Source organism: Lepus europaeus, chromosome 4 (assembly GCF_033115175.1).
Source record: "Lepus europaeus isolate LE1 chromosome 4, mLepTim1.pri, whole genome shotgun sequence".
Classification (NCBI taxonomy): Eukaryota; Metazoa; Chordata; class Mammalia; order Lagomorpha; family Leporidae; genus Lepus; species Lepus europaeus.
Window position 1 is genome coordinate 88,217,093 of NC_084830.1, and position 15,122 is coordinate 88,232,214.

Genomic DNA, 15,122 nt, shown 5'->3' on the forward strand with positions numbered 1-15,122 from the left:
GTGCATTGCTAAGGTTAATAATGGATGTTGAATATTTAAATTTTTTGAAAAGAGGATAAAAAATGACAATTCTTTCACTAGCTGACAGGTTTCCATTGGTTACACCAGTGTGTGCTGTGGCTTCCAATTTGAATAGGAAATCATAGAGAACCCAATAGAATACCACAATTCAAAGGTTAATTGCTAAGTGAATGTAGCAGTGCCCAACACACTGAACCTCTAGGGTTCCCTTTCCAGAATCACAATGGCTTGAAATACAGTTGTTGATTAAGACACGTGCTACTGATTTGTGATTGAAGTAAGAATTCTTTCCAATGATAGGAACCAGAAATATATTTTCAACCAACTTTGGGGTGTCTTAGGATTTACTGATAAATTAATTCACTGAAATAATTAATATTGTTAATTTGATACATCTCCACACCAGAATGCCACCAGAGCAGTCAAATTAAATTGGTTCAAGCACAACATCTCTGTTAATATTTTTAGCCCTTCAATTAGGTAAGAATTTGATTAATTCCATTTTAATGCAAATCTAGCAGTGGAGAGAAGAGAGGGCCAACCTACTTAATTCAGTCGATTAAGCTCAATAAAAACACAAACCCTTGCATTTTATTCAATTTTAATAACAGAGCAGGTGACAGGCTTCAATAACAGCACAAGAAAAAATTTGTGTTGGCACTGTACTGATGATATTTGCTTATTATTTTCCTTAATGAATTTGGTGTTGATTTGTTTTGTTAAACATGATCTTTGCTCTGCAAACATCTTATCAGTAACTGCACTCTTCTCTGGTGCAATGGCTAAAACAGCAGCAGTCAGAGTAGTGAACATAGTAACAGTAGCACAAGCCCAGAAATCCTGGTACAGAGGCGGCAATATGGTTACACCAACTCTTTTATTAATGCTTAATGAAGCTTATCAGGGATTTCTTCAAATTACTCTGTGCTCGTAAAAATTAATACGCTTTCTTTCCTCTTTTAGTGCATAGCAAACCAATTGATTTATAATTCCCTAAAGAATTATTTCTCTTAAGGAAAATTAGTCTTACAGATTAGCAGTGATTTTTAGTAATGCGATCCATACATCTGTGGGGAGCCATTTTCTTTGCACCATGTTGCAAGAGCTACCAGGACTGGAGCCAAAGACAGCAAGAGGATGCCCAGGGTCTGGGCTGGCTATCTTGACCCCTGGTTTTGGGCTGTGGAGGTATGGCTTTCATCAAACAACCTCCCAAGTTGTAATAGCTGAAGTTGATTGGAAATTTGTTGTTCCTGAATAACGGCTGCTGGCAACATCCAGTGTGCACCCATGAAGGATGCTTTCCTGAAATTCAGAGAAGCAACATCTTGGAAATCTCTACAGAGACCTCAGGGGCTCCTTAAGTTTGTGCCTTTTCTTGAAAGAAATTCTCAGACATATCTCCAAAATGTATTCAGAAGTGGCTGCTTTGAGTTAAATACTATATGCTATGCGAGTATCTTAAATGTTTCTGTTTCTTTTCGACTTTTATTCAAAGCTATCTGATGTTGGAGCTATAAAAACAAGTTATAAAATTGCTTTCTCTTTTTACTGATAGTTATCAAGTATTTGTCTTTGTATGTACATCATGATGTATGTCATTTGGTATGGTGACTACTAATTGTGCAGATTATATAATATAGTCTTTGGAAATATTTTTGTTTTTTATGGCTTTATTATAAAATTATTATTATTAGCAGGGTTTTAAATTTTATTTTAAGATTTTTACCTGTTTATCTTCATCTTATTTGAAAGGTAGATGGAGAGAAAAAGAGAGAGGGAGACTGAGAGAGAGAGAGATCTATCTGCTGTTTCACTCCCCAAATAATCACAGTAGCTACAGCCAGACCAGGCCAAATCCAGGAGCCTGCAACTCAGACTGGGTTTCCCAAGTAGGTGGCAGGGATCGAAGCACTTGAGCCATCATCTGCTGCCTCATGGTGTACAGTTGCAGGAAGCTTGGTCTGAAGAGATGGAGGCAAGACTCAAGCCAGGCACCCAGGTATGAGATGTGGGCATCCCAAGCAGCATCTTAACTGATGTGCCAAATGCCTGTTCCTGTTATAAAATGAAATACTGATAATAGGAAGAGAAGCATCTGTGTGGTACAGTAGAAAAGAGAGCTGAAGTTATGAAATTGATGCCACTACTCGTGAAATTGTGAGCTACTCTGGTGCAAGATTCCTTTTGTGCTTGGAGGTGCATTGCCCAGTGGTCCTAGTCCTGGAGATCATTCTTGCTGAGTGAATGACTGGATGGAATCAGTAAAAGCCTAATGTAAGATAGTGAACACAGAAATTACCTGACACGCTTAGATCTCAGTTGTCTCATTTATAAAAAGAGGCTGATGAAGTAACACATATCTCCTTCTGAGGCTGTCTTCTATACAAATGAATGACTTATAATCTCATGTAAGTTCATAAAGATCTGCTTAAATCAAATCAAAGTAGGAAGGTAGATGATTGTTTACATTTTAACATGTTACACTCAGGGGCCGGCACTATGGTGTAGTGGGCTAAGCCTTCCCCTGTGTCATTTTGTGTCCCGGCTGCTCCTCTTCCTATTCAGCTCTCTTCTGTGGCCTGGAAAAGCAGTGGAAGATGGCCCAAGAGCTTGGGCCCCTGCATCCATGTGGGAGACCCAGTAGAAGCTCCTATCTTGTTTTTTCGAGTAGGCCTACCTCTGGCAGTTGTGGCCATTTGGGAAATAAACCAGTGGATGGAAGACTTCTCTCTCTGTCTCTCCCTCTCTCTGTCTGTAACTCTACCTCTCAAATAAATAAATTCTTAAAAAATTTATTACATTCAGATTGATCACTGAAACCTTTTAGAAAATAAAAACCAGGGGTTGAGGAAATGCCTGGTTTATTATTGATTACCTTGTTAATATTATTAATTCAAACATGACACAGAGCTTACTATGCAATATTATTCAATGTATTACAGCACTAAACTTTCCTCTTCTAAATCTTTAGGCATGCTACATCTAAACTGAGAAGGGAGATATAGCATTAATTAATTTATAATTAAATTAACAAAATATTTGTTATATTGCTACATTCTTTGCATCTACCCCTTTGATCTAAGACAAGGCTCTTTGTAAAAACTAAATTTTGTGACTTGAAGATATCAAATAAAATTTAGGAAAAATAATGGCAATGGAACAGGCTTATCTTATAAAATGAAAATAATGTCACTTTGAAGAGGTAACCAAGCTCAACCTCTTTCCTTTCTTCCCTCTCTCTCTCCTTCACTTTCTTTATCAAAGTAATGGGATTTAGTTAGTTTTCTATCTGCCTAGATAGATGATAGTGGTATACACATAAAAAAATGTGAGAAGAGGTACCAAGTTAATTGATGTTCATCACTTAATTTAGGGCAGAGTAGAGTCATGTGAGAGGAAGCATTTTCCAGACTGGAAGAGTACAGGCAATAGAGATTCCATTTCTCTTTATTGACATTTTATCTTTAACTTTTAATTTTGAAAGATATATTTAGCTTCTAAATGAAATTTTCTTTGAAAAATTTGATCATCCTATCATGATTCTGTTTCTCCTGAAGATCTGTCAAATCAGGAATAGATTTTGAGGGGAATATTCCAAATATTCGTTGTTCTTCTAGAAGGAGTTGCAGTTGTGGAAAATTGTGTTCGACTCTCAGCTCCACTGTGTGCCAACTGCAGAGTCTTGGACAAGCTGCTTACCATGCCTGAGCTGACATTTTGCCTTCTGTAAGTGATGCTTCACTCAAAGGCGGTTGTGAAGGCTAAATGAGATCACATAGACAAAGATCCTTGGCACAGCACTGGGCAAGTGGTGACTTCTTAATCCCAGCAAACTACTCTCAACATGGAAAATGGAATTGCAAGAAAAATCTAAGGGGAACTAAACTGACCAAAGCAAAAATTTGATTTATTCAATTTGTTTCTGACTTTGGGCTGTGTCGTCAATATATTATGCAAACATTTCAGAGACGTTCAGCCATGCCTTATTTAGCACAACATAGGCCCCAGATTGACTGAGTTTTATATTTCCGGGCTAGATTACTCCATGCAGTAGAACAAAAGTCTGCTTATTTTTCTTCTTGTGGAATCCAGAGACAGAGCTTCAGATAGATAACGAAACCACATGACACCTCAAACACTCTAGGGAGAGTTTCTGAGTCCCTCATTCCTGTGGGCACATGGCTGTTGGCCACTTCTTCCATTTGGCTTTCTGCTGCTAGAGCAGGCGGCTTGTGAGTTAGCCTAATTGCTACAATTAGCAAAATTAAATGGCTCATTATGTTGTTATACAATCCCACCCACACTCCGCAGTTTTTCTTTAGGATGAGTAATGAACCTGTCGAGGCTGTCGATCACAGGCACGTGCTGGGAATCTTTCCATGAGCCCATTTTTAGGACAGCAACTGGACAAGACATACGTAGGCAGAAAGAGCTCTGCAGTGTCCTGGTGCTGTGGTACGCTGATACCCAAGCATGCAGATCATTTCTTGGCCTGACCAGAGATGCAGAGACACGGGCTGGGCTGCAATGACCATCCTCAGCCATTCCGGAAAGCCTGAGCATCAGGTGGAGAAGCAGTGTTAGGAGTTACAAGCTGGCAGAAGCAGTGATTTTGATTGTTTTCAGAAGTGGCATTGCATTGGTGAAGTGAAGGAATGAAGTGAACTTCTTTGAACCCATCACTGAAATTTCGGGAAGGGCCACCTCATTCCCTCGGTGCTGTCACCATGCGCATCAACCATCCTCTAAGCCAGATTCTGAAAGACAGGCTGCGCTATTTTTAAAAAGGCTTTAAGGAACTCTCCTTAGAAATATAAAAATGCACCCGTCTCATGCAAGTTTTTTATAGAAATGGTAATGGCTAATGGCAAGGATGCGTGGAGAGTGCAAGAGAGCATATATTTAGTCTAGAAAATGGTTCATTTGACAAAAAAATCCTTGGATTCTTGTCTAAACATTTTGTCAGAACCTGTTTCCACTTAACGGCATTTGGAAATTGAAAAGCAAATGCGTAACCTTATACAAACTTGGTAAGGACATCAGAAGATTTTTTTGCTCAACTCTATCTGTTCAGAGAAAGAAAATTTGAAATGACACAAAGCTATTCTACTCAGCTACTTAAAAGATGAGATCCTTAAGTAATGAAAAAGCTCACTCAGCTGAGGAATGCTGAATTCTATCGAGGGTTTTCCAAATGAAGTTCATACATGTATTGATGTCTTGTAGCCATGGACTGTAAGTATGAGATGATTTTGAAAAAGATGAAGGAAAAGTTTTCTTATCTGAAAGTTCATACATCAATAACACACCACTTCGTATGCATTAAAGGGCACTAACTATGCTCTTTATCTCCGTTCCTTTAGTTGGGAAAGCATATATACTTGTATACTTGATTTTTTTTTTAAATGTCACGGGGATATCATTATTCTAACCCATTTTTAATTGCTCATTAGAATTGCATCATTTGTTCTTAGAGGAAAATAAGTCGGGGATTTAGAAATGGGCCATAAATGCTTCATTTTACCTTTATTGTCAGAATGTCTTTGTATTTATCTTTTGCTAATACTGAATTTCTCACATCCATGAGAAGATTGTTTTATTTGTGAGATTCCTAGCACTCATCACAAAAGAACTGGGTGTCTATAAAGTCAGAGTTACTAAAACAGACAACCCACGTAAGGCCATGTGAATGGGCCAACAGGATAGTCTAGGGGAGCAAACTTTGATTTCTACAGGAAACTTCTTTTTCCATCCAAATACTAAAAGTACCAGTCTTTATTTTAAGACAGATACCTCTCTGTATTTTAAGATAAATATCTGTCTGCATTTTAAGATATATATATATATGTATTATAAGATATATATTCATGCATATTTATGTTAAGATAGATTTATATATATTTACTTTATATAAGTATACACATATATATCTTTGAAAAGCTCGTGGAAAATGAAAAATAAACTATGCATGGATTTCAACCAAAATTTACTTTTAAAATTCCTTTTTTTCCAGAAAATTGAAGTACTTTTTGTACTTTTTTGGGATATATATATAGAGAGATATAGATATGTTCTTTAAGTGTGGTTTCATTTAGAAATGTTTGTTTGAACATCAAAAAAGTAGTTATTTTCCCTTAGCAGATTTTAAGACTCTAGGCAAATAGCGGGTATACTAAGAGCAGATTCCTCTCTTTATATCTTTATGTGGATTAAATCCCTGAAGGCGAGGAAGTCAGAGCTCACAGATGTGGGATCAGTGGTTCCAATTTGTACACTAACCACAGTTAATCCTTGTAGATTCTCCAGTTCCTCCCTGTAGAGGGTTTATGATAAATTAAAAATTAAATTTTTTTTCATTTCCAATTATCTTTATATACAGAAGATCAATTCAGTATATAATTAGTAAAAAAAATAACCTGGTGTTAAATTGGAAATGGCATAGAAAATTAATTAATTTAAAAAAATATTATGTAGGATCTCTGTCTTTAATGTGCTGTACACTGTTATTTAATGCTATAACTAGTATTCCAACGGTAGTTTCTTCACTTTGTGTTGCTATATGGGGCAAACTGTTGAAATCTTTACCTAATATATACTAAACTGATCTTCTGTATATAAAGAGAATTGAAAATGAATCTTGATGTGAATGGAAGGGGAGAGGGAGCGGGAAAGGGGAGGGTTGCGGGCGGGAGGGAAGTTATGGGAGGGGGGAAGCCATTGTAACCCATAAGCTGTACTTTGGAAATTTATATTCATTAAATAAAAGTTTAATAAATGAAAAAAAAATTAAATTTTAGGAAAGATTAGAATATGAATACACAAATCAAACAGTTCCCTTATACACTGAATACATTGCTTTAGGTCTTAATACTACAAACTCTGTGTAAACTCTGCATCTAGAAACTGGCAAAACTTGTATTCCCATACCAGTCTGATGGCTGTGCAGTGCTTTTTGAATCATGAAAGTACGATTCAATCGCCATGGCTCTTGGAAGCAAGTGTTTGTTCTTGTAGTCTTTTGAAAGGTTGTCATTTATAACATTTTGGATATGGCACTTCCTTAACAAGAATTCATGATTCACTAAAACATCATCATCTTCAAGTATATTGTATGACAGAGTATGTACATTTTTGGAGAAAAACCAAGCTTCTGACTACTAGTGTCACCTCCAAGACAAAGCACAGTACATTATTTTTTATTTACATAGTAGCCGTTTCAACTCTTAATGCATTACATGAGGGATCAAGTTGAGAAAGAAGTTAGAACTTACGTGATTGAAGAATGATGGGGCCTGTTGGATTTGTGTTCATTGACACTATTATACTGATATTTACTCATGGGATCAAAGGTATAGTCCAACTGAGAGATTCAATTTCCATAGATCATCAGTTAAAAGTTGTCTTGGAACTAACAAAGCTAATAACTCATGGTTCTGCTCAAAAGTGAAGAATTGCCAAAGTAATCTCTCTCTCTCTCTTTTTTTTTGTCCTTCTACAGTGGGGGTGCAAAGTTCTCACCAAGCGCTGATAAGAAGAGCGTCCTCCAGGGCCTCTACTGGTGACTAGGAAATCCTTCCACTTCCCAACAAAGGATAAGTTAATTTTTAGTGGAAATCTTGCTTGGAGGATCAAATCATGGAGTAGTATGAAGAATGTCTACTGATAAAAATTGTCTATTTTAAAAAAAATCGCTTTGGGGTTTTGTACCAAAAAAAGTCCTAGGTTGAACCTCTGTAACTTGCTGTGGATGTCATCATGAGGACAGCGGTCTCTGAATGACACACCTGATAGAGGTGGTGGCTATGGAACATGACTATTTTAAGTGAATTCAGCAGTCCAAATAACTAAGTTAAACATTTTCCTTTCTGTTTAGTATCTTGATTGGTATTTAATATATCACTTGGGTTTTTATAAAACAAGGGAAGGAAGTTTAAGACATCTTCCACTGTGGCCAGGTGTGTTATAATGGATGGATGAAAATAACCATTTACATCTTTGACCTCCTGGGAAACATTGGCCAGTCATGACAAGCCCTTTCTAGTTAAGCTGATTCTCTCTCCGCCTGAAGCACTGATAGCACCCCTGGCCAGGTTCCTAGGGGCACTGACTTGCAAAAATAGGGTGATCTTGCAAGAGACAGGTGTTTTCAATCTGCTAAGGCAGGCTGATGGAATTTGTGGACCAATTTCTGACATCCCAAGTGACTATGATGCTGAATGTATTTTAAACAATTCCAGGTCTATAAAAAAAGTGATGATGTCTATGTGTATACCCTATATTTTTATTACAAAAATATTGAAATAATCCATGAGTTATTCCACTCTGCACCAACTATAAAAAAATACTATCAAAGTTTGACTGGCACTTTTAATGCAACAAAAAGCACCATGACCGAGGACACTGAGAACAGAAAGCTGAACAGTTACTTGCTGTGCGGAGGTATTTAAAACCCAGAAGCTTGTTGCAAGAGTGCGACTTTGCAGATGATTCAAATACAAATATTAGCTGGATATAGTGATAAGCCCTCAATCAGTTTGGAAGGGTTTTCTCATAGCGTATTCACTGCTTTTGTTTGCTTATACTTACTAAAAAGTGTACCAAAGCCTCTAAAAGATGCATCACTTTGACCTCAGATGGGACGGGGGCAGTCTATACACAGTGGAGAACTTGATTGTTCATTCTCTTGTCCACTTTTAGGGGGCTCAAGCCACTCATTCTCAGTTGCTAGGGGATTGCCTGTCAGTCCTGTAGTTATGGTGTTTGGCACTAGAAAGGTGTGGCATAGCGTCATTTTTATTGTACAAATTTTTTGTACAATTTTATTTGCCCACAGAGCCACTTGTTCTGCATTTGGGCCCAGCAACACTTCAGTGTGAGCTGCACAGGCCTGGGAACCAGATTCTCATTTTGCCTCCCCCCTCCACTTCCTCTTTGTATAGTTATTGAATTTTTGCAATTGAATACTGAATCACAATAATCATTTAAGTTACATCACGAAGTCATCAAGCTCGCATCAAAAGCCATACATGTGCTGCATAGGATTTCTGTCATAAAGAACGTTCTCAACTGAAAGTTAAAAGAACAACAAATCCTGAAATGTGTAGGACATGAACCATTTTGTTTATGGCAGTACACGTGTAAACACACTTGAGTGGGTTGTCCATTGGATAGGCATCTCAAGCACGGTATTTGTTTCCAAATGAGAAAACGGTTTATGAATTCTTTTCTAAGTGCTATTACTTTTTTTTCTGGAGTCTTGAGGGATGTATTCTCCCTTCCTCTTGGTGTTTATATTCCCACGGGAATCTGAGCTTTGCCTCAAGAAAGACCACCTAACCTATTCTGACAGAGAACTGGTGTTGTGTGCGTGTCAGTGTGTGTAGATGTGTGTGAATGACTCAATATATTTTTATGCAAAGATCAGTTAACTCCATCAAAACACCCTATTGATCAGAGGCATGTTAATGGTGCCCTCTGGCGGATATGCTCCAAGACTGTGTGCAGGAGGGGTGTGGTAGCCACAGTCGCACCCAGCTGGCCTCATCCTTTGGGTGGAATAAGAGACTCTGTGCTGCTGGTTTGAAAGGGGACCAGCGGCAAACAGTCAGCTGCTGGGGAATCAAACGATGATCATGATGACGGTCAGACTAAGAACATCACAGCTCACTGCCCTACTCTAGGATAACTGTCCTTATTGCCACAGCCCTGCTGTCACCCTTCAACTGGACCTTGTGGCTCCTGTAGGTCCATTTGTTCTATAAAGTGGTTTCGTATTCCAACCGCTCCTGGATAAGGGCATCATCTTTGTACTGCAGCCTTGGAGGAGACGGGGAACAGTCAAAGGCTAAAATGGCCTTGCGGAGGCTTCGGTCCAAAACGTGTCTCTCCCACGCTGGGTACCTATTCCTGAACAGGTCAATTTTAATGACTGATTCTTCAATCCGTGGTGGACGAGATGATGGGGTGGACGGGGCAGTGGGGCGCACCTGAAAGACAGGGACACACCCGTCCCTCTCTGCAAATTTCTGGTCGCGGTCGCTGACCATGCTGCGGTTGTTGGAGATGGAGCGTAGGGTGCTCGTGGCCACTTCCGGTGGCAGAGTGAAGGCAGCGACGGGGTCCTCACAAGCACAACTTGGTGACTGCCCGAATCTGGGTCCATTGGGGTGGAAGAAGGCATAATACATCAGCATAAAAACCACGCCAGTTAAAAAGCTGCTGAACACCACGCAGAGCGCCGGAATGGCAAACGCGTCTGCGATCTGAGGCGCCTTGTAGAGGTACCAGAGGGCGCTCAAGGCTGTGTTTTCCAAAAGGATCACAAAATAGTAAATGAACAGCCGACAGCGTGTCCTGCCTTCCTTGACGTTGAACCAGCTGAAGATGTAGATGATCCCCACCACCATGTCGAACACGATCTCCTCCCATTTGGTGATACAGAATTCCGTCTCACAGTGGACGATCCAGAAGGTCATGATGCACCAGTGAAGGACGATGAAGATCCCAAAGTAGAGCTGGAACACGGAGGCAAAGAGGGCGAAGGTGATGACCCTGGCGGCGATGGTGAAGAAGTGCCAGCAGAACTGGATGATGACGGCCATGTAGCTGATGGGTTTCTTGTCATCCCGAGAGTCCCGGAGGGCCTTCTGGTAGGAGGCCAGGGCCCAAGCCAGGGACACGAGGGAGGCTGCAGCTGTGAAACCTACAGAGGCAAACAGGAAGACATTCTGTCAACAGTGAGATGCAGTGATACCCTCTGGAAGTCAAGTCACAGGCAGCAGTGGGCCTGGGGACACTACCTGTGACCTTAGCAGAAAATAATTTCTTTGGGTTTTCACGGGACTGAACACTCACTTGGGAATGCAAGCTCTGTCCACTCTAAGGTCCAGACCTTATGGGAAAGTCAAGAAGCAAATAGAATGTTCCTCCAAACTAACATGGAAAGGATTTTACTTTCTGTGTGTGTGATGTAAATAGACCGAAGAGTTAGTCTCATTTCCTGGGAAAATAACAGTGGGTTGGAGGTTGAGAACTGGGTTCCTGTTTCAAGGTGACCACGTCTACCTGCATGACCTTGGACAACCGTTTACACTGGAGTCCTAATTGATAAGAACCAGGGCTTCCTATCAGCTTTGAGATCCTGTGATTGACAGGGATAGATCATCTTGGGTAATCTGAAGACCAGCTGCTTTACCTTTCTGCTCCTAAGCATGAGTAAGTGTAGCTCATTCGTTCACAAGGGAGAGCTTACTCTTAAAAATAAGGAGAGGTATCTCCAGAACAATGTTTCTTTTGATGCCTGGTGTTCAGTTTGAATTGATGCAATCTAATACTCTTCCTGCAGTGTTGAACTTTCTCATTACCATTGCCTTTAGAGAAGACACGTCCACTCACTGTCATTTCTGCCACAGCCTTTCATAAATTAGAGATTGCACTGACACAGCTTGCCTACCACTTCTATTTTTATCATTGTGTCAACCCTACTTGGTGAGCATTCCTTCTAAAAGTAAATTTCCAAAATTTTAAAATCATTTTCACTGCTTTCCTTTACTCTTGATCCATTTACTGTAACTCAGAGTTCATTCTTGAAGACCAGATAGGGACAAAGATTCCCTAAAAACACACTGGCATCCTTTAGGACGGCTCTTTGGAAGATTTCCAGACACAGAAAATGTTACATCAATCTGCATTGCAGCTGGTTTATTTCATGAGCTGCAGCAAGGCTTACTAAGATTAATCATGGTCTCCTGTTAGAGCCCAACTGGCTTTTTCCTCATGAGGTCTCTTATTAATTACATATAGGAATTATTATATTTTTCTCCTTTTTGGAAGTTAATATTAGGTAAGAGGATTGTCAAGAGCTTGTAATGGATTTAGTAGATTCTTTTTAAAAAATATTCTTAGAGGAAGCTGTTATCTACAAGCCTTGAAATGTGAACTTAAAAAATGACTCTTGCAGAAAATGGGCTCGCTAGTTGATAGAAAAAATATTCAACCAAAATAATTATTTCTTATGCATCCTCTTTGAGCAAGGTGAATTCTAGAAAACAATGTTGATACAAAAATATTTTCAAACAGCCATTATGCATGCCTTCTCCCAGTAAAGCAGTCACAGTACCCAGACATGTGGCACTGAGAACTTGAGATGTTTTTCTGGTCAGCACAAAAATCTTTAATTTCTAAAAGTTAACAGCTACAATGATTTGAGGGAATATCAAAAAGTGCATAAAAATGAAATTAAAGGGTAAATTTATTTTAGTGCAGAAATTTGAAATCCATTTATAGTTTTTTCATAATACTCATTTCCCATGAGCTTTTAAAAATTCACTATATGTGTGGATTTCAAAACTTCTGGCACCAAAATGAACATCTTTTAAGTCCATTTTCCACAATTTTTTACTTTTTAAAAAAATTGTATTTAAGTTATACAAGTGTGGTATATTCCCTATTTACAGATTTAGGAACACAGTGATACTTCCCTCCCTCCCACTCCAAAAATGCTTTGAAGTACTCTTGTATTTCTAGGTCAGTTAGAGCCCAGAACACAAAGGAGAATATGTTAATTTAATTCCTATGAAATGGAAGACACCAATATCAACTACAAAGCAAGTTAAAGAGTGAAGAAAGTGAAAGAGGAGTGATTAAAGAATGCAGAAAGAAAATGAGAGGATGGGAAATAACAAGATGATGGAATAATGACTGTGGGAACAACATTCTTATTATCAGTTTAGGATATAAGAACAAAGGTTGTGCCATTTTAATGTGAATCCTTTGTACGACATAAAAGCCACTGATATCTTACTCCCATATGTACTATTTGCAAAAGTGCAATTTCTTGAGCTGTCAGTGCTTTCTATCATTGGCTTCTAAGCTGGGCCCTTTAACCCCTGGGCACCAGCACATCTCTTCCCTGCCTCACTACCCCTCCTTTAAGAAGCACTGGAGCACAGCGCCACCCTCAGGAAGACGACTGCATTGTGGGTCATGCTCCTACAAACCACAGAGCCACAGAGCAGACTTCACCAGGGTGGTCGGAATGGGTCTACTAGCCTGATGTTGAAGGCTGTTTTCCAAAGCAGTGAGAAACAGCCAGAAATTTTAATTACATGACATTATCAAATTATCTGTTATCAGATTTAAAAGAATAGAAAAACTAGCCTCATCCAAATTCCCTGGTAATGTTCACCCCTTTTATTGCAAGTCCTAAAGAGTAACTCAGCCTATGTTTGAGACTCTGGGAACAATAACATGATATTTTGTCAGTAGGCAAATGAAGGCTGACCATCAGATTTACTTTCTATATAGCAATTATATACAATTAAAAATTAATCCATACCAAAGGGGCATCTCCTGCCACTGTGACCACCCCTTTTCTGAATTCTCTGCCTTAGCATGAGTTAGACTTTCTCTTAATCATTTCATAATGCTTTTTTCTTCTGCTTAACAATTTTTATGAAGCAAACATACTTGAACATAAAATATGGGATCATTTAAGAGTTGACTCCCTCAGCATTCTTCAATACAAAGTCACATCTGCCATGGAACATTCAGTATTTTTACTCTTTCCACAAAGGCTATCAACCTGAGTGTTTCCAACACCAAGACACACTTCCTCAGTAAGGCACCGCCTTATAATTCGAGAATGGCTCTCCAGAATTTCTTTTTAAATACAAATGTTATTTATTTATTTGAAAGGCCATGAGAGAGAGAAAGAGAGAGCGAGAGAGAGTGCCAAGATCCAGGAACTCCATCTGGGTCTCCCATGTGGTGACAAGGATCCAAATACTTGAATTATCATTTGCTACTTCTCAGGGTGCCCATTACAGAAGGCTGGATAGGATGCAGAAGTGGGACTTGATCCCTGACACTCTGACATGGAATGTGGGCATCCCAGGCAGTGGCTTGACCTGCTGTACCACAACACCTGCCCCAGTTTCCAGAACTTCTGAAGGATGATGGCACAGAACTGGAACACAGACCTCTGATGATGCCTCCTTCAGTTAATAAGTTAATGACAGACATTTAAATTTTTCTCTGCAAAGAATTTCAAACTTAATTCCAAGGGTAAAAATAGGGCATTGAACATCTATATACCCTCTGGCCAGATCTCATTTTGGTCTTTTGGTCTCATTTGGTCCATCATTGGACAGCCCACCCCAATTATTTGAGAATAAATTGCATATGTTGGGGTCAGTGTTATAGCACAGCAGGTTAAGCCACTGCCTATGATATTAGCATCCCATATAGGAGTGACAGTTTGAGTCCTGGCTACTCCACTTCTGATCCAGCCCCCTGCTAATGTGCCTGGAAAGGCAGGAGAAGATGGCTCAAGTACTTGGGCCTATGCCACCCACATAGAAGACCCAGATGGAGTTCTGGCTTCTTGGCTTTGGCTTGGACCAGCCCCATCTTACTGCCATTTGGAGAGTGAACTAGCAGATGGAAGATCTCTCTCTGTAACTCAAATAAAATAAACAAAATTTTTTAAATATTTGAAAAACATTGTTCATGTAGGTCTTTAAAAAACTGCATATGTAATAATGCTTTACTCTGAGATGTACAAGTGTTTATGTTTTATGGATATGAATATTCTTTCATAACCATAGTAAAGTTATCAACTTCAGTTAATTTAAGATTGAGGAATACTTTTTTTCTCATTGACCATCAGTATACCAATGTCATCAGTTGACCTTAACAATGTCTATTCCAGAATTTTCCCCACTAGTACAGGATCACGTCTAGGATCAGACATTGCCTTTGTTTGTATTACCAATTTAGTTTTCTTTAGTCTGGAAAACTTCCATGGATTTTCTTTGCCTTTTATGATATTAACATTTTGTGAAGAGTATAGTAACTCAAAAAGCATGCATGCAAGCAAGCAGGCAGGCAAGAAATGGATTCCTTGTTTTGAGTTCCCCTGCTCTTTCCTTATGGTTAGACAGTTTGTGCATCTTAGGCAGGAATACACAAGTGACATTGAACAACATAGTTTTAAAAACATTACAATACTAAAATGTAAAGATTCCTTCAAGCGTCCAAGGAAATACTTTATGTGTCTGTCTGTATTTTTTTTTTTAAATGAGTAGCATATCACTCAT

At 39.0% G+C, this 15,122-nt stretch overlaps 1 protein-coding gene across 1 annotated transcript in view; it reads right to left on the minus strand.

The window, feature by feature from the left end:
* Nucleotides 1-9,779: 9,779 nt before the first annotated feature.
* The window catches only part of XKR4 (XK related 4), a 474,714-nt gene continuing 469,371 nt past the window's right edge, over nucleotides 9,780-15,122 (minus strand). The window contains exon 3 of the mRNA XM_062189583.1: nucleotides 9,780-10,726. Coding sequence (XP_062045567.1) covers nucleotides 9,780-10,726 — 947 coding nt within the window. The remainder of the gene's footprint in view (nucleotides 10,727-15,122) is intronic.